Raw genomic sequence first — 20,262 nt, 5'->3', positions numbered from 1 at the left:
ACGTGGCCAGCTATTTTCTGAATGGAAGAGAACATTTTCTCCTGACATGAATCTAGTGCAGGAAGGATTTGGGGATACAGGAAGTCCTCTACTTACAACAATTTGTTTAGTGATTGTTCAGAGTTATAATGGCACTGAAAAAAGTGAGTTATGACCATTTTTCACACTTACGACCATTGTAGTATCCCCATGGTCACGTGATTTACATTCGGATGCTTGACAACTGACTCACATTTATGATGGTTGCAGTGTCCCAGGGTCATGTGATCCCCTTTTGCGACCTTCTGATGAGCAAAGTCAATGGGGAAACCAGATTCACTTAACAACCATATGACTAATTTAACAACCAAAGTGATTTATTTATTTTATTAAATTTATAGAGCGCCCCCTCTCCCCGAAGGCAAGAAAAGTCGTAAGACGGGGCAAACTCATTGAACAAATTTCTCACTTTAACAACATTTTGGGCTCAATTGTGGTCATAAGTTGAGAACTACCTGTACTTCGAATGACTGAACAGAAGGGAGATTCCTGGGTGTCCTAAGCCCATTGCTGCTGTGATGGGGAGGAAGCAAGCAGGATGCTTATTCATCAATTCTGTTAGTACTATTTGGGACTCAGAGTGTTTCACTTACAATCCTGCTTTGAATCAATTTCTTAGAAAAATGCACTAACTTAATGGCTGGAGAAGATGCGTCCTCTCTTTCTGTATTTTTTTTAAACTACCATAATGAAATTTTAGTATATTTCCACTGGTCTGACTCCATTTAGCATCATAGCTGCGGCCAAAACAACTTTATTGGGTGATCTTGAATTCTAATAGGTACGTTTCACAGCACCAAAGAGTAGAATGCAAAGGTCCCAAACTTAATTTTATTATTATTATTATTATTATTATTATTATTATTATTATTATTATTATTATTATTATTATTATTATTATTATTATTATTATTGTCGTGCACAACGTATGTACAATGAGATTGGTTGAACTCCCTCAGTGTCACACACACACCCAACACAAAACAACTCACAGTGAAGACCAAAAGAAAAAAAGAAAAGAAATGGGGGGGGGACCCTAAGGCAATAAATCATATTAACAAACACCCACAAACACTTTATATTGTTAAAGGCATTTAACTTTTTGAAGAGAAAGCTTTCCAAGTAGGATTAGCACCTCTGCAACTACTACTACAGCCTGGCTACTATTAACCATTGGGGAGGTCAATCCCACCAGGCTCAGCGGATTGTCTCACTACTTAACGCTAAAAACGGGATATGGGGGTGAGGGGGAATTACCGCCAAAAATTACCCAGCCCGATCACAGTGCCTTAACGGGCCACAAAACAGCAAGACTTTTGTGTGCAGGACTTTTAACGAACGAGGAGCCAGCTTCGCCCCGCAGCCTTCACCACCCTCGGGGCCGCACCATATGCCCAGCAGCGGCGTTAGAAAGTGCTTTTTCACCTCCTCAGTGGAGCCGCTGGGCTGCAAGGTTGCCACCGGCGAGAAGAATTTACTTAACACGGGCTGGTCCCGAGGCCGGTCACCGGGGTTAGGCCGCCTCCTCCTTCGCCCAGGCAGCATCGCAGACCCGGTGCAAAAACAGAAATATTAAGTAGCCGCCGCCTGCGATGAGCCGCTTGAGACGAGCCGCGCAGGTGGCCGAGGGATCTCTAGGAGGACTCGTCTGCAGGCGGCTTCTCAGGCTCTTCCTTCCCGCAACGGATGAAGCGCGGGCGTCGTTAGGTCACAGAAGCGCTCCGACTTCGCCGGTCAGCGAAACCGACCCCACCATCATGGCTGCCAAGACTACCCGCCCTTCTCTCCGCGCGGGAGGCGAGCCTCTCTGCGCATGCTCCGCAGATTTCCTTGCTCAGAAGTCTAGCGAGAAAAGGGGCTCGCCGGGTTGCTGCGGTGGAAAAAGAACGATGGTAGTAACGTCTCTGTACTCGATCGTTGCTGTGTCCAACAACATGGGCATCGGAAAAGATGGAAACCTTCCTTGGCCTCCGCTCAGGTACAGCCCGGCTCCTTTTCTTTCATCCCGCGCTTTACCGCGAAGAGAAAAACCACAACTCCCAGCCTGCATTGCTTGCCTTGCATTGGAAAGTGCATTGAATTATTTCTCTGAATGGGTGCGGGGTAGCTTAGGAGTTGTAGTTAATACGACCAGACTTGTTTTTTTTTAACCCTGAATCTAGCAGATATTTTTTAGCGCACTTTTTTTTCTTTAGTGAACTCTTAACAATAGTTTGTTGTTGAATTCATCTTCCCTCTGCCAGTCCCTAACCAATACTACAGCTAAGCTGGGTATATGGAGCATCTGGTCCTTTTCATATAAGCGATTTTCAACGAACATTATTTTGCTGCCAGCCAAATAATTAGAAAGTGCTTGAAATCCTCTTACTTTTCAAAGCTCGATACTCCAGTACTGGGCAAAAGCTTGAAGCAAGAGATAAAATGTCTCCCTACCTACTCTCAGACCAGAGTTAAATAATGCGTCAGCAGATCACTGACCTTTGGGATAGCAAACTTACAGGTTGCATTAAGTGGAATAAAAGGCACATTTCGGGTGGGGGTGTGGGGGTTCTGTGTTGCCCCTCAGGATGTACAAGTAGTCATCAACTTACGACCACAATTGAGCCCAAAACGTATGTTGTTAAGTGAAAAATTTAAGTATTTCCCCCATTTTATGACTTTTCTCATGACATTTATTAAGCGAAACACTGCAGTTTTTAAATTGTTAAATTGCACAGTTGTTAAGTTTATCAGGCTTCCCCATTGACTTTGCTTATCAGAAGGTCATAAAAGGATATCCTATGATGCCGGGACCCTGCAAACGTCATAAATGCAAAAGTTGTCATCCGAATGTAAATCACGTGACTAATGGTCCTAAGTCCCTTTTTTCAATGCTGTTGTAACTTTGAATGGTCACTAAATGACGTGTTGAAAGTCAAGGACTACCTATACTGTCTGAATGAATAGAATTGAACACTGTAAATAAGAGAATTGCAAGGTAGAGACAGTTGGAAAAATTAAAATTGGTCTGTGTGAATTAACTGCATTAATATTTCTCTGTGGTTTGATACCTTGACATAAGAGCAGAACTGAAGAACATTAAGGAAGTTTAGATCTTAACATTTCATGGACTTTTTCTATTATCTAGACAGGAATTGGGAAAACATTTTATGGGACTGGTGTGTGTGTGTGTGTGTTGGCACATGTAAGTGTCCAGATATTGAGAGTAATGATACAGAGTGCTCATCATCACAAAATGTGTTTTTGTTTTTGTACAGGAATGAGTATAAGCATTTTCAGAAAATGACAACGACAACTAAAGAAGAAGGTAATAGTGGTTAATTTTTTCTGGATTGGGTGATGGCTGTCATTGTTTAGAACAGAGGTAGGGAACTATGGCATCTTTATGACTTGTGGACTTCAACTGGCTCAGGAATTCTGGGAATTGAAGTTCACAAGTCATAAAAGGGCCATAGTTTCTCACTCCTGGTTTTAGAAAGAAACTGAATCAAAACATTCTCAAATCTGCTTTGAGGATTCAAGAACATTATGGATCGTATCAGAAGCCCACAGGCTGCTGAATGAGAAGAAGGTTTTATTGTGTTGTGGAAGTATATTCTTGGTTCAGCTGAAATCAGCAGCAAAGCCTTAATGAGCTAGGATACCAATATCATATTTATTTTACATAGTAGTATAATTTGCAATCTTAACATTTGTATTTTCATGTTAGTAGTTCCTTACCATAATCCTTCAAAGTAAGTTAGCATAATTCCAAATGTTTAGTAGAATAATTTATTTTAAATGACCCAGAGTAGACCAGTCAAACTGGCGGTCTGTGGGTTGTATGCATCACATGCAGGCCACGCCCACCTCAGCTCCGCAAAGGCAACGAAAGAAGAAGGTAATAGTGGCTAATTTTTATCACTAATATATCACAATACGTCACGTGATGCAATCGAGTTTAAGACCCATGACCTAGAGAATAAGGAAATACCTAGCTCTTATGTGATTCTTTCAAATAGAGGCTGCATGACTAAGGGCAGTTTGTGTTCATTCCTATCCTTATTAATGTAAGAATCAATTCATCAGTCCATGTGATAATAGGATATTAGAACTATCAGTCATGCAGAGACTTGCCCCAATTTATATTCTGGAGAGAAGGAATAGAAGAGAAAGGTTGCTGAGACTGGGTTGCATCAGAAGAGAAAGAAGTTTCAGAGAGGCTGTTGGAAGGACATTTCTCTACCACCATTTTACAACAAAATAATTTTCAAATCGGGAAGAGATTTTGTGACAGCAATAAAAACCAATAGAACCATTAGGAAACAATCCCCATACCAGAGAAAGAACACCACAGTATCATAACAAAATCAATAAAAATGTAAAATCCAACAATTAGCCAGGATATAGAGTATAAAATATAAAGATGGCTATTTCATACAGAACTTTACATTTCCTTGATACATTTGCAATCCAATCCCAAAATCCAAATGCTGTGTATCAGGAATCACAGAAGAAATGCACAACTGAGATCTTTTTTTTTTTTAAGGGAATCGCCCTTCATCAGAATTTTATTTTCTTCTCTAGCTGAGCTTCTTGCAGTGAGCCGCTGATATCAAGAGCTTTTCTTCAAAGTTTTGAAAAGTGTAACTATATTGCTTGAAAAGGTTGACTAAATATACCACACTATAACCACTAGGCGTCACTATATAATCACATTAAATATATTTGCATTTTACAGGAAAGCAAAATGTGGTCATAATGGGTAGGAAGACTTGGTTCTCCATCCCTGAGAAAAATCGTCCTTTAAAAAACAGAATTAATATAGTACTAAGTAAAGAACTGAAGTAAGTACCAATGTTGATTTTTTACAAACATCATTGTAATTGATTTCCTTAAAATCAGCTACAATGAGTAAAGTGATTGTTGAGAGCGATGTTAACACTGTAGCACACCAACTTTTCAATAATTGTATTTGATTAACTACAGCATTATGTCCTTGCTCAGAAATACATACAGCCATTCTGTCACAGCATTGTTTAGCAGCAATAACTTAATGTGAGATATTCCATTTTTACATACTGTATCTTTGATTTTATGAAGAGATTACAAACAACTTTGGTTTTTTTAGTTAGTATCCCCAATAAATTTATGTTAATTTTAGTGCATTAATAATGCATATAGATTTTATTAAGATTATTTTTTAGCACCAAAACAATACGTATATTATTTCTTTGAGTTTTAAAAACAGATTGTATAAGCTGGGAAAATTCCACGGTAATATATCAGCAGGTTCTTATGGCTAAGTTACTTGCTATGCCAAATCAAAGTGCCTTCCCTCTTTGCTATAACTTCTAAATCTATTGCCGAAGGGCAGTAATTCAAGCAGGGTTCCAAAAGCAGATACATGATTGACATAAATGATGTATTTCGTGCCAAAGGCACAAAAACAACATATTAGACCTAAAAAATATTCAGCCTAATTTTAAATAAATAAATAAATTTGGAATTCAAGTTTAATGTTTATGTTGCTATCAATTTTAGGAGTTTGGTTATATTTAATGCATATTTCCAAGCATTTTGAAGGATTATACTAGCTTGTTTAATTTATCTCTTGTTTTAAAGCTTTAATATTTTAACTTTATTGCATTAACATTGAATACTGCCTGACTTTCATGAATGAGCAGTATTTTAACTAACTTAAATTTGGGGGGGGGGGGGGGGGACTTAGTCAACAAGGCAGGAATTGGTAGAGCAGGGATTCAACCTCTGGGCTGCAGACCACAAGTGGTTGTGAGCTGTTTGCAACTGAGTTGCAGAAATGGCAGGCAAGCGTGCGTGTACATCCCCACTGCCAACAAAGCTGGAAAAGTTGGTGAATTTTGGAGCAGAGTATTCTAGATCTAGAAAGTGGGTTTGCCCTCGGCTGGTTTGATTGGGAGAACAAATTTCCATGAATCTGATGCACTTACAGATACATGAAGTCCATCTTAGAAGCAAAAAAAAAAATCCTTCTACAAAGCAAACTTTATTAAGAGGTTTTTTTATGCTTGGCTACTATGTGTTTTATTTTTCATTGGATGCATTTCTCTTTTATTGTAAGCTATCTAGTGTATGAATGTGAGATGAGTAGTTATATAAATAAGAATAAATAAATATATAAATTTACACAGACATAAAATCCTTTCATGTGATGTTGGAAGTAAAAATAAGAAATAGATAGTTATTCTGTCCCAAGAACAGACTGCTTTCAACAATCAATTATTTCTAAAAGCTGCTTTTAATATTTCTACTCATATGTCAAGATAATTTGTACATTATTCCCAGTTCCACTGTTTTCTAAAAAATAAGCAACACTTTCATTTGCTGCCCTTAATTCATATGTGGCTGATTTGAATACGTTTTATTTAAGAACATAAGAAATGCCCTACCGGATCGTTCTCCTGGCCCGTCTAGTCTAGCAATCTGTTCTCACAGTGCCAACCAACTGTACAAGGAAGCCCTCTATTGTCCCAAGATAGCCTTCAAATCTTGCTAGCGTCAAAGCTAATAGCTGTTGATCCCCATGATTTCCATGAATTGCTCCAACCCTTTTTTGAGGCCAACGTAGCTGGTAGCCATCACCACGTGGAATTTTAAATTTAGCGAAGAAGGGAGTAGAGTCTGTACAGTGAGCAAACAAGCTATCAGGTCCTGCTGGATATTTGATGAGGCTCAATTGTCTCATGAAGGGACTTGGTTATATGCTATCTGAGGTAGCACAGCAACAAGGTCTTGGCTGGTTGCTTTGTTCCAAAGGAACATAGACACTGCCTTATCCTGCTGCTTTTTGTTTTTGGTAATAGCAGTGAGGACTAGGCTGCCCTAATAATGATATGCTTCCCAAACAGATAGGACTACCCTGTGGACCTGTGATTAGCTACAGTCCCTGCCTCTGCCCCTACAGCTTCTCTCTTGGAGCAGTCCTGTAAAAAAAAAAAAAACCACTGAGGAAACTCTCCCCACATACTGTTGCCTGGAACCAGCCTTGTCTTTTCCCTCACAGCCTGCAAAGTAAAAGAGTGGATTTGCTTCCTGGCCATCCATCACATTTCAAAGGCCCATAAAGGAGACTTCCAGCCTCATGGCTCTGCTGTTTCACCATATAAAATGGTGACAACAGCATGAGTCTCAGTCTAACCCAATAGTAACACTCCAGAGTCAGGGACCATACCTCAAAAATTAGGAACCATGGCAGAACTCTTTCTTTTAAGCAGTTTTGTGAAGAAAAGGGGAGAGGGAAAGCTGATACCCAAGCAAAGTACATGATACATCTTCTTCTTTGGTTTCTCTTAACATCTGGAATATAACATCTCTTCAGTGAAATATTGAATTATATTCAACTGAAGCCAATGCATGCATCTGAAAGGAGAGGTACATAATGAAGTCTTGAGCCTTGCCCTTAATCTTTTTCTGTTAGTCCCAAAGGTGCTTTTTCAAGAGGCAACTGGACTTCCGTGTTTTTCTTTAAAGACATTTCACTTCTCATCCAAGAAGTTTCCTCAGCTCTGATATACCCCAAGGATAAAACATGCAGACACAAACTGAGCAATGTGGTATATGCAGCAGAATGCAGTGAGACATGTGCATTGGGAAAGAAAACCACTTTAAAAACACATGTCACAATATAAGAAAACAAACCGATCAGGGCAAGATCCAGTAGTCCATCTGCATTTAAAAGACAAAGGCCACTCTTGAAGACAGCAAAGGCCACATTTGCTGACAAAGAGGACTGCTGGTTTGAAAGAGGGTCATTGAGGCCATGTCAAAACTGGACAGCCCTCTCAACTGGGGGAGGGATACCACATCATCTATCTCCAGTCTACAACACAGTCCTTTCAGCAATTCCAAGAAGGTTCTACACCGATTTACATTACTCAGATGTCCCTGAGGACACAGGTAAAGCTCCAAGTGGCCTCAACGACACTCTAAAAGAATGCTAATACCAGCTGTCTGAAAGGAATATAAATCTTTCCATTTCCTACCATCCAGTCAGCGCTGAAGAAGATTCTTGTACGAGAAGTGAAATGTCTTTAAAGAAAAACAGTTCAGTTTTTCAGTTGCCTCTTGAAAAAGCACCTTTGGGATAACTATGACCTGGATGACTGAAAATCTCCGTAGACTTTTCCTGTTATGTTTTATCTTTTGATGACCAGAAAGATACCTCAAAGTGAGCCCATGCTACATCTATGCCCCCAATGTCCTTGGATTTTAATTGGTATCATGTGTTTATGCTTTAAGGGATGTTCCTGAAGGAGCCCATTACTTGTCTAAAAGCCTAGAAGAAGCCCTAGATCATCTTGAAACACCAGAGATGAAAAGAAAGGTAGACAAGGTTTGGATAGTTGGAGGAAGTTCAATTTATAAGGTATGATTTAAACATAGACAATCTTTAAATAATCTAATAATCAGATATTAAGTTTTTGGGATTAATTAGTTGTTTTATAACAGTTCCCAGGTTTCACAGAATACGTTAATTTTTTCCTTATCTTCCTTTTCAACTTAATAAAGTTAAATCTGTTTGGATAAAATTCATAATGGCGATGCAAAAAAATCAAATCATCATTATTGAATTGTAAAGGACATAAAGGCCAGTAAGATAAATTAATACAATTTAGACTGCAACTGATCCAATGTTACAATTTGATTAAAATATTCCTGCAATAAATGGTTCCATTTTATAAATGTTCTAATTCTCTTTACTGATTCTGTTATTTACCTAAATTATATGAAATGCATGAAGGTCACCAAATATAACAATGTCAAGAGCCCACTCTTCATTTTTGTTTTTTTAATTTTGGGCCATGGCAATCTAATTATTACAAATCCTTTATTAGTTTGGAATATTATATCCTTAATATAGCAAATAAAATCATAAATGGTAACAAAATATTGTAATATGATGACTTCTATTAAACATAAATATTTTGTTCATAACTAATTTAGCATTCTCAGAATATTGTTTATGGTTTATTGGTATGCATCCTTAATATTTTAAAGCTTTTGTTCAAATTGATTACATGTATCTTGTAAATATATTTTTCTTACATGCTTAAAAGTTTCACTGAGATCAATAAAATGTTTCAAATATTCATGTCTAAACAAAAGCTAAAACTAAAGCTCTTTGGAACATCTTACTCTCTAAGACCAGTGGTGGTATTCAGCAGGTTCTGATCAGTTCTGGAGAACCGGTAGTGGAAATTTTGAGTAGTTCGGAGAACCGGTAAATACCACCTCTGACTGGCCCCGTCCCCATCTATTCTCTGTCTCCCAAGTCCCAGCTGATTGGGAGGAAATGGGAACTTTGCAGTAACCTTCCCCTGGTGTGGGGTGAGAATGGAGATTTTACAGTATCCTTCCCTTGCCAAGCCCACCAAGCCACATCCGCCAAGCCATGCCCACAGAACTGGTAGTAAAAATTTTGAATCCCACCACTGTCTAAGACAGTGATGGCTAATCTTTTTGGTGCTGAGTGTCCAAAGTGCATGTGTGTGCCCCAATCCCCAAAATGCAATGTGATCATGCCCCCCGCATGCACCCCGTTCCCCGTGCATCCCACGTGCATGCACCCACACACACACACCATTTTGGTTCCAAGTTGGTGCAGGAAGCTTTACAGGCCCAAAACGGTCCTGTTTTGGCTTCCAGGTTGCTGCGGTTGGTAGAAATGGAGTAGAAAGATAGGGTGCGCTGGGGAGGGGGAACTTGCGGAGATCAGGGAAGGCATGGGCAGTAGAAATGGAGTAGAAAGTTAGGGCGCACTGCGGGGGGAACCTCCGGAGATCATGGAAGGCACGGATAGCAGAAATGGAGTAAAAAGGTAGGGCGCTCTGGGGGAGAACCTCCAGAGATCGGGAAAGGCACGGGCAGCAGAAATGGAGAAAAGTAGGGCGCATTGCAGAGATTAGGAAAGGCCCCGCGCATGCGCGGTAGAGACCCAAAGACCAGTTGGCCAATGGGAGGCACGCGAGATGGAGCTGGGCTGGCCGATGGCTGGTGTGCCCACAGAGAGGGCTTTGTGTGCCACCTGTGGCACATGTGGCATAGGTTCACGATCATGGCTCTAAGATAAGGTCTGTGTCCATCCTCCTATCCTTCCACAAGAGCCTGAAGATCTGATTCTCCTGGTTGGCCTGGGGACCAGATGGGGGAATTCCATAGTAGAGGTGGCTGGTACATTGATAGCAGAGTACTCCTACCCCTTTTTGCTTTCTACACTCCAGAAAGAGTAGAGAAATAGGCAGCACATAAATTTAACAAATAAGTAATAATAAATGTCTATGGAGATTCTCAGTAATCCAGGTTGTGGTTATCCCAAAAGTGCTTTTTCAAAAGACAAATGAACTTTGTTTTTTCCTTGAAGACGTTTCACTTCTCACCCAAGAAACTTCTTCGGCTGAGAAAGCTTCTTGGATGGGACGCAAAATATCTTCAAGGAAAAAACGAAGTCCAGTTTTCTTTTGAAAAAAAGCACTTTGGGGATAATTAATAATAAATAATACATAACTAAACATCTCAAAAAAGTAAAATTATATTTTAAAAAATAAAACTATTTTTAAGATATAGTTTTTAACTTATGATCGCAAATGGAACTGAAATTTTGGTCACTAAGCAATGCAATCATTAAGTAAATCATTATGTGACCAAACCCAATTTTAAATTTACACATCCAGTGTCAATGCTATCATGCCTTCTGGCTGCACATGTCACTCTGCTAAACAAATAATTCCCTCACCACTGTCAAACCATTCACTAAGGCTGCGTTACTATTACTATTAGTCTTCTCCTCATTCCTATCACCCATCTCCTCCCAGTTATGACTGCAGGACTGTAACTTTGTTGCTTGTATCCTTACGATTTATACTTACTACCACACCACCTATTCCAATAATTGTTTCAGATATTGTTTCCGGATTGCTTATTTGTACCCTATGACTATCATTAAGTGTTGCACCTTATGATTCTTGACTAATATCTTGTCTTTTTATGTACACTGAGAGCATATGCACCAAAGACAAATTCCTTGTGTGTCCAATCACACTTGGTCAATAAAGAATTCTATTCTATTCATCCAAGAAGGACAGTTATGTAATTTGTAGATGATTTCATTCCTTAGAGGACCCTGTTAAAATTCCCTCAGGATTTGAAAGAATCCCAAGTAAACGTACTAGTTGTTACCTTGGTTATCTTATAAAGTTTTGCCCATTCGGTTTCCAGCTCAGAGTGAATATGAGTGATTTTGCCTTAAAGTGTGTTTCAAATTGCTTTCAAACACCAGCAAATAATATTGTCCGATGGCCTACTTACAATCCACCTAAGGAAATGTTTGTTGCAATTTGAATATATTACTTTTTGCTAGCTTTCCCTTTGACTTTGCTTATCGGAAGCCAGCAGGAAGTTTCAAATCCCACACATATGAGATCCTTGCTTAATTACCTGTCATCTTTGCTTAAGAAGGCAACAGGGGCTGCCAGGATTGCTGTCACTAAGGGAGGCAATCACATGACATCGTGCTTTTGTGACTGTAATGGAAATTCCAGTCCCATTACTATTTTTAAGTGGAGATTACCGTAGGCTTTCTGAAAAATAACCTCTATAGAGTATACCTTTTGGCTTGCCTGGCTGCATTGAGTAAAGAGGGATTGTTTTGGGCCACATATAAAATATAAAGGCGGGGCTATCTTAATCAACAGTTGGAATTAAGATTGCCGGGAGAAATACTAACAATCTCAGATATGCAGATGATACCACTCTAATGGCAGAAAGTGAAGAGGAACTAAAGAACCTCTAGATGCAGGTGAAGGAGGAGAGTGCAAAAGTTGGCTTGAAATTCAACATTAAGAAAACTAAGATAATGGCATCCGGCCCACTCAATTTCTGACAAATAATGTACTTTTCGGACTATAAGGCACACCATGATTTTGAAGAGGCAACTTTTAAAAAAAGGTTTTGCACTCTGCATGCCTTCCAAACCCTCTGCACGCCTCTTTTGTTGCACACAAAAAAAGGGGGACATGCAGAACTTTGGGAGGCTTGTAGAGTGCTCCTGGGGGCTGGGGGGGGGCAAAAACGAGCAAAAAATGTCCCTTTTTTTTCAAAAAGAAAGGGCATGCAGAGGCTTTGGGAGGCTTGTAGAGTGCTCCTGGGGGCTGGGGGGGGCAAAAACAAGCAAAAAACCGCCCTCTGCATGTCCATTTTTGCAAAGGGGGTAGGGTTTAGGTAGGCCAAAAATGCTATATTCAGTGTATGAGACGCACACACATTTCCACCCTCTTTTTTGAGGGAAAAAGGTGCGTCTTATACTCTGAAAAATATGGTAGATGGGGGGGAAATGGATGTATGACAGATTCCTGTGGGCCGTGGGTTGGACATGCCTGCTCTACGTCATGAGTGGGAAGTATTAAAAATTAATTACTCATGGATATTCATTATCTGTTGGTAATGGATATGAATACATTTATTTGATATAATCTACTTTTCAATAGAGCATTGCTTTTGAAATTTTTCATTTTATAAAACTGCTGAAAATGTTTAGGAAAACCCATTACCAGGTTAGCTTGCAGCAGAAATTTTCAGCCAAGTTACATTCATTTAATAATAATCTCACCAATTTCTAAATCTCTAGGTGTAAAATGTTATTTGGGTTGGAAATGCGCATGTACATACAGTTTCAATGTTGATTATCATTTAGATCTGTCATTTAGTATGACTTGAAAATATATAGATTGTATTTACTACCACACCACCTATTTCAGTAAGCTTGTGAAAATATCCATATACTTTTTATGCAGCCTTTACTAATTTTATATGCAGAAAGGCAAAAAGCTAATGGTTTTAAATGACCTGGTTCAAAACTGCTGAACAGATTTTTCTGAGCAGAGACTCATGAACAGCTGTCAGTGGCAAATAATTAGTCAAGTTAATTTTATACTCCAAGAGAGAACGTCACCTGACTCATTTTGATTAATGCATTGTGCAAAGTGCTACTCATTTCTAATGAGAACAAGAGATGTGATATTTAACTTATCAGTTAGTGAATAATGAGAAATGAAGGTCTTTTGTTACCCATGCTAACAAAATACTTTACTCCTCCTCTAAAAAGCAATGGTTTTTTAAGTCTTCAAAAAACATATTTCCCCCTTTCTGTTTAGTATGGTTTTAGACCTTTCCCCCATATTTTTGTATAATTAATATAATAAATCTCAAGCACATGACGGACTTGTATTTCGTGACATAATAGTTTACTCTCTGCTGTATTGCAGAAAGCATTTTTACTAAACTGTACATTGAATAGAACCCTAAAGCCAGAATCTGTAGGAATTATGGGAGAAGTGTTATAAATTTGAGCAAAGAAGCAAAAACCTAAATATAGATGCAGCCTCAGTGTAACCCATATGTTTTAACAAATATGGTTGTAATTATTAGTTTGAGTGAATACAAAGATGTAATGTTTTTGCTTTGTTTGCATTTATGTACCAACAATATCTAGATATAGTTTTTATCACTTATCTATGTAAATTAGCACTGGGAATGCTGTTTTTAATTCATAAGTAAAGATATTAAAGACTTATTAATAGTTTCTTCATAATTATACAAAATTACTTGAAATGTTATACCAAAACTAAACCTGCAACATATTTGCAAGATAGATAAATCCTAATAATAGCTCTGCTTAAATAAAGGAATCCTTTTTCTATACAATACAATAGCAGAGTTGGAAGGGACCTTGGAGGTCTTCTAGTCCAACCCCCTGCCTAGGCAGGAAACCCTATGCCGTTTCAGACTAATGGCTATCCAACATCTTCTTAAAGACTTCCAGTGTTGGGGCATTCACAAGCTGTTCTACTGATTAATTGTTCTAACTGTCAGAAAATTTCTCCTCAGTTCTAAAATGATTTGTATACATTTAGAGCAATTACATTGGAGATTTGAATATATAAACAAATATCACCATTCTATAAAACGTTTTGTATGATAATGCATCCAGCAGTAGCTATATCTTCCTGCTGCTAGAAAGAAGCAAGACTCATAGGATTTAAGTTTTAGCCACAATGCTGATGATCTCAGGTTCTTCATCCAGCAGAGTCAAAAGTCGTATTTTGCCTTGATCCCATTTTCAAGATAGAAATGTTGAGGACAGGGATATTACAGTAAAGCACAGCAGTTTCACCTCAATTCCCAGGTAGCTCCTCCAATATCCATGCTGGAGAGAATTATAGAATTTTGTGCCATCAGGTTAGGAAAAGCTAATCAACAACTAGCAGGCAGGTAGCTTTACTCTGGTTCAGTAATTTGGAGGTGACTGCAATGCCTAGACCAAGGCTGAGGCATTTTTTTTCTAAAGAGATTCATATTTCCCCCCTCCTCTGGGCATAGGAGGACTCTACACAATGAGTATGAGTATTGCCAAAGATGAACAATGGTGACATTTTGTCTGTAACACATTTTTTTTCTTTCTGACCAGCATAAAGCTGTACAAAAGTAATAGAATAAGATGAGGGATGTTATGAAATAATCTCAAATTCCCTATTCCTACTCTTAAACAGTAACAAGTGTAACGCTTTAATGTATAGGATCAAACACAAAAAATAATATACAGCTTTATATTTTGGTATAAGTAAAACTGATAATCATCTTGTACATATCTTGTTGATTTGTTCTTACTTTGGGACAGGTAGGTTAAGGTATGATTCATTGATAGAATCACTTTGAATGTTCTGTATTTTGATGTTTTGCGAAATGTTTAACTAACATTTTGAAGTTGTATTCTGAAAAAAAGGAGATTTAACATCTGGTAAAATGTAGCAACTTTATACTATGTTATTGGACTGGATTAATTTTGGAGTAAATTAGAACATATTGTAATCTGCTTCTTTTATATTGTACATAAAATTAAAATAAATATGAGTAGATACAATCTATTGCATGTGAAGCAAGGATATATATAGGAGTCATTGCTGTTTTCATATTTTATCTCTCCTTATATTCACCTGAATGATTATAGCATGGAATATTTGGTTCTCCAATAATGGAAATATTAATTCAAATTATGTTAATGGTGGCTCAATAACAAATTATATGTTAGTTGATAGCAAATTATGTTTGTTGTCATAAATACTTTGGCTATAATGAACATTATATAATAATCTCAGTCATTGGAAAGTTTTTGCACAAAAATTCATCTGATTATATAGAAAAAAGGTTGATAAAAACATTGAAGTGTTGTAACATATAAATCTCATTTTATCAAAATAAGGGTTAGCAATTTGGTGGTTCTACCATCACAAGAACATAATACTTTCATGTAATGAATTTTCTTGAACATCTTTGAGAGACACCTAAGTAATCTCAAATCAACTAATTTAGTGTATTTGGATATTCTGCTACCCTAAATATGGGATTCTTATCCAGGATTCTTTATCTGACTATTCTAATATCCTGCTCATAGTGCAAGATCAGCAGTGTCTTAAAAGAGAACCCATAGTGCAATTTATTCTTGCCTCGAGTCCTGGAGGACCAAATAAGTAACAACCAAAATTAATAGTATAAACCTTTATGAACCCAAACAACAAAAGTGCTCTAGCACAAAGTTAAAAAAGAAAACATTTCCAATATAACTTTAAGCAAATAAGAAAACTTGGTCAACCAATTAACTTTAAAGGAACTGAATTCACTCACCATGAAAACAAGTCAATATATAATCTCCTGCCATTTCCTTCTTCCACCAATGGACATGTGTGTTGTTTCAGGCAGAAATGGTAGTTCTTCAGAATAGTGCTGACCCTGATTGTCCCAGCACAGGTTTTGGTCCAACATGACAGAGGTGCGAGGGAGACACAAAGCAGCCCCCAACATTTTGGGCACCAGGGACCGGTTCCATAGAGAGAGGTTTTTCTGTGGACCAGAGGGGGCATGGTTTTGTGTACTGCCTGCATCCTGCAGATGGGGCTTCAGGTGTTTGCACGGCCTGGTTTCTGGCATACTGCGGCCTGGTGCCGGACCATGGACCGAGGGTTGGGGACTCCCGCTATAGCACACATAACTGAGGTAAATAACCAAGATATGAGTCTTGTTCAGTTGTGTTTTACAATTGCATTCTTGCTGTTGTCTTTATTCCTAATAGCATTTATCAGTTATATGGCCCCACCATATATTATTGAATTAAGCAAATTTTTTGGATTTGCAAGCACAGTATATTAAAATGTTAATAGTATTGCTCAGTTTTGGAAGAATGTATTGAGAATATTAGTGAATAGTATGATACTAGGCAAATCTTATTTGATACTTTTTCTTGGCTAGTAGTAAATGATAGAACTGTAGCCAGTGAAAATATTTTTCTTCTTTTCCACCTGAAGACATTTATAATTAGAGCAGTCATGTTCTCTGTAAGTGCTTACACTTAAAATATTGGATTAGGTCTGCATGAACTGGCATTTGTCAAAGCTGTAGTTAATGCATTAAGTGACTTTTCTTGAAATTAAGTGTTTAGTGGAAGAAAAGCAGGAAAGTGAGCTTAACAGATAAGACTATATACCATCTGCTAATTTTCATACTATTTTACAAGAAATGTTTCTCTTTGCATCTAGAAACTAAAGAAAATCACTGATCAAGAGACACATTGTTTCAAAATGGTTTGCTTCTATCACAATAAAGGAGAATATTTGTAGCTCACGGTTGATATGAGGTTTCCTTGGCACTCTCTGAGCTTGGTTGTTTTCTAGCACTGATGATGTTACCTAGTTTGGTTATAAAACAACTGCAAGGAAACAACCAAGGTCAGAGAGCACCAAGGAACCCTCCTATATATCACAATATTTGTATTTACAATATTAATATTTTTAATATGATGCTAAAAAATAAAATCTTGATAGGATATATTATCAAGTCATGAAAACATTTTTTACTTTATATTAATGTACATCTTGCCCATGCTAACTCATGGCTCCTTTAATCATTGTTTTCTCAATTAACCAATTTGCCTAAATGTCCATTCTGAGCTAGCCAACTATACTTTAGTGTAGTCTAATATGTTCTGAAGACCCAGCCATATAGTGCAAAATATGGAGGAAATGTTTGTATTAGTAAGCTGGTAATAAACAAAGGGGGTTTTTTTCTGTCCTGTTGTGACTTTCAGATACAACTACATAATTCATCAGAGGGGGTTCGGGAGTTCATGGCTTCCATGACAGCCATGGACCTGACTCAAATGATTCAGGGCCCGACACACGAGGGAGGACACACTCTGGACCTCGTTTTTGTCTCTGGCCAGTGGTTGAGTGATCTGGGAGGAGGGGACTTAACCATCACTCCCCTGTCATGGTCAGATCACTCACTCCTTCGTCTTGACTTCCCTGGTGCTACCTCCCGCTGCGGGGAGGCGGAACCGGAAAGCACTAGATGGTTCCGCCCTAGGCGCCTGATGGAACCAGATAGGTTCCAGACGGAGCTTGGGCCACCTCCTGTAACCTTGACCCGCCCCCGGGTAGAGGACCTGGTGGTCGCGTGGAATAATGCGACTACCGGGGCCTTGAACCGGGTGGCGCCTTTGCGGCCTCTCCGGCGGCAACGATCCACCCTGGCCCCTTGGTTTACCGAGGAGCTGAAGGTGATGAAATGCCACAAGAGACGTCTAGAGAGTCGTTGGAGATCCTCTCGTTCCGAACTTGATCGAACACAGGCACGAGCCCATTTAAGGACGTACCTTGTGGCATTGAGAGTGGCCAAACGCCAATATTGTGCCACTCTCATTGCATCCGCAGAGAACCGCCCTGCCGCCCTGTTTCGGGTGTCCCGCTCCCTCTTGTTTCAGAGGCCGCGGGAGGCCCCTCTACAGGGCAGAGCAGAGGAATTTGGGAAATATCTGCAGGATAAAATCGCTCAAATCCGGAAGGATTGGGTCCCTGTTAGTGGTCCAGTGGAGACGTCCGTGGCGAGTCTTGAGGAATCGACCTGGGAGGAGTTTGACTTGGTTGCCATCGAGGATTTGGACAGAATGCGTGGACGACTGCGACCCACCACATGTTTATTGGACCGGTGCCCCTCCTGGCTTGTACTGGCATCCTGGGAGGTTACACGAGACTGGCTCCTGGACCTAGTGAACGCTTCGCTGAGCGAGGGATCTCTCCCGGCCGCCTTGAAAGAGGCGGTGTTGAGACCCTTGCTCAAGAAGCCTTCCCTTGATCCTTTGGAGCTGGCCAATTATCGTTCTGTCTCCAACCTTCCCTTTTTGGCGAAGGTTGTAGAGAGTGTGGTGGCCTACCAGTTTCCACGGCATCTGGAGGAAAATGATTATCTAGACCCGCGCCAGTCCGGCTTCCGCCCCGGTCACAGCACGGAGACGGCCTTGGTCGCGTTGGTGGATGATCTCTGGAGGGCCAGAGATAGAAGTTGTTCCTCTATCCTGGTCCTATTAGACCTCTCGGCGGCTTTTGATACCATCGACCATGGTATCCTGCTGCGCCGGCTGGAGGGGTTGGGGGTCCGGGGCACCGTTTTGCGGTGGTTCGGCTCCTACCTTTCTGGCCGGACGCAGCGTGTGTTGGCAGGGGAGGAGAGGTCGACCCTACTCCCCCTTACTTGTGGGGTACCACAGGGGTCGGTCCTCTCGCCACTCCTCTTCAACACATATATGAAGCCGCTGGGTGAGATCATCCGTGGTTTCGGGGTGGGATACCATCTGTACGCTGATGATACTCAGCTGTACTTTTCCACCCCGAACCACCCCAACGAGGCCATCAAAGTGATGTCCCGGTGTGTGGAAGCCGTACGGATCTGGATGGATGACATCCGACTCAAACTCAACCCCTCCAAGACGGAGTGGCTGTGGGTACCGGCTCCCCGGTTCAGCCAATTAATTCCATCATTGGCCATCGGGGGCATTCAACTTGCCCCCGTGGAGCGGGCGCGCAATTTGGGCGTCCTCCTGGATGCCCGGCTAACAAATATTTTTCATGTTGCTAAATAATTAAAACTCATTCCCTGTGTCTTGCTCTTTTCAAAGGAAGCAATGGAGAAGCCAATCCATCATCAATTGTTTGTGACAAGAATTATGCATGACTTTGAAAGTGATACATTTTTTCCAGAAATTGATCTTAAAAAATATAGACTTCTACCTAAGTAAGTATTATATAGACAAAAAAATCTTGCATCAATTCAATGTATTTATACTAGCAATATAAAATGTTTCATTGATTTACCTCTACTGAAGTAAAACTTGAAGAAATACATTTGGTTTAACAACACAGTATGGGTAAAAAATAATATTTCATGTTACTTTCAATTTAAAATGTATTTATCCACTAAATTATTATTTGTCTCTCAAGTTATACAGGTATCCCTGTTGATATTCAGGAAGAGAATGGAATTCAGTATAAATTTGAAGTTTATGAAAAGATCATCTAGACCTTATTTGATAGAGCAAAATTACCCTGTAGATCTAAATCTATTTGCAGAATTAATCAACACTTTTGCCTGCATTTTATTCTCTACAAGAAGAAGAAAAAAGTGCCTTTGTGCTCATCCTTCCCCCATTCATTGAACCTATTGTACAAAGAAAAAACATTTTCCCTATAGCAGCTCTACTGAGAATAGCTGCCTCTTGTATAAGCAATTAAAGATTTATTTGCAAATCTATCTCAGTTTAGCTGTTGAAAATTGGAAGAGGAGCATCTGTATTACATATTTCATGCCAGAAAGCAGGTGAAAATCATAATTCTGAAGGTTGTAAGATGCATTTCTGAATTAATGTTAATAATTAAAAAGATAAAAGAAGTTTCTCTTCTATTGTTCAATTCTAGCTCTTTTTTGTTCATAAATATGTGTACTATCAAATACATTCCATTTTATTTTTCATTAATAAAACTGTGTTCTAAAATCCTGCGTTTTGAAAAATACGTCTATTTGTCTGGTTTATATACATATTTATCATGTTAAAACATTTGATCTGTTTGTTTCAAGAACAATTAGGCAATTTTCCAAACGTTGTTGTCCTGTCATTTGTATTAATGGTGACAGATACCAGGAATTGTAGATCAGAAGTTCTGGAAAGTTATAAATGCCATACTCCAGATTTATATACATAAATATTCATTGCATGTATTTAGGCTAAACACATATTTATGCAGAATTCTGTGACAGCGATCCACATGCATGAAAGATTCACAGATTGCACTAAGCCATGGCTTGCTAAAGAAGGTAGAGCTGGCT

The 20,262-nt window shown here is 39.2% G+C and overlaps 2 protein-coding genes across 3 annotated transcripts in view; one reads left to right on the top strand and one right to left on the bottom strand.

The window, feature by feature from the left end:
• The window catches only part of MSH3 (mutS homolog 3), a 49,397-nt gene extending 47,797 nt beyond the window's left edge, over window positions 1-1,600 (bottom strand). For both annotated transcript variants that reach the window (XM_081941087.1, XM_081941088.1), the window contains exon 1: window positions 1,465-1,600. In XM_081941087.1, coding sequence (XP_081797213.1) covers window positions 1,465-1,584 — 120 coding nt within the window. In that variant the 5' untranslated portion in view covers window positions 1,585-1,600. The remainder of the gene's footprint in view (window positions 1-1,464) is intronic.
• Window positions 1,601-1,631: 31 nt separating this feature from the next.
• DHFR (dihydrofolate reductase) lies at window positions 1,632-19,939 on the top strand (the record flags this gene model as incomplete). Its single annotated transcript, XM_081941089.1, has 6 exons — window positions 1,632-2,017; window positions 3,297-3,346; window positions 4,760-4,865; window positions 8,299-8,425; window positions 19,058-19,173; window positions 19,380-19,939. The coding sequence occupies 6 exons, from the start codon at window positions 1,632-1,634 to the stop codon at window positions 19,456-19,458; spliced, it is 864 nt and encodes a 287-aa protein (XP_081797215.1). The 3' UTR covers window positions 19,459-19,939.
• Between the last annotated feature and the right edge of the window lie 323 nt (window positions 19,940-20,262).

The sequence above is a fragment of the Natrix helvetica genome, assembly GCF_964273705.1.
Source record: "Natrix helvetica genome assembly, chromosome: 2".
Taxonomy (NCBI): domain Eukaryota; kingdom Metazoa; phylum Chordata; class Lepidosauria; order Squamata; family Natricidae; genus Natrix; species Natrix helvetica.
Note: the sequence above shows the minus strand (reverse complement) of the source record. Positions and strands in the feature narration are given on the sequence as shown.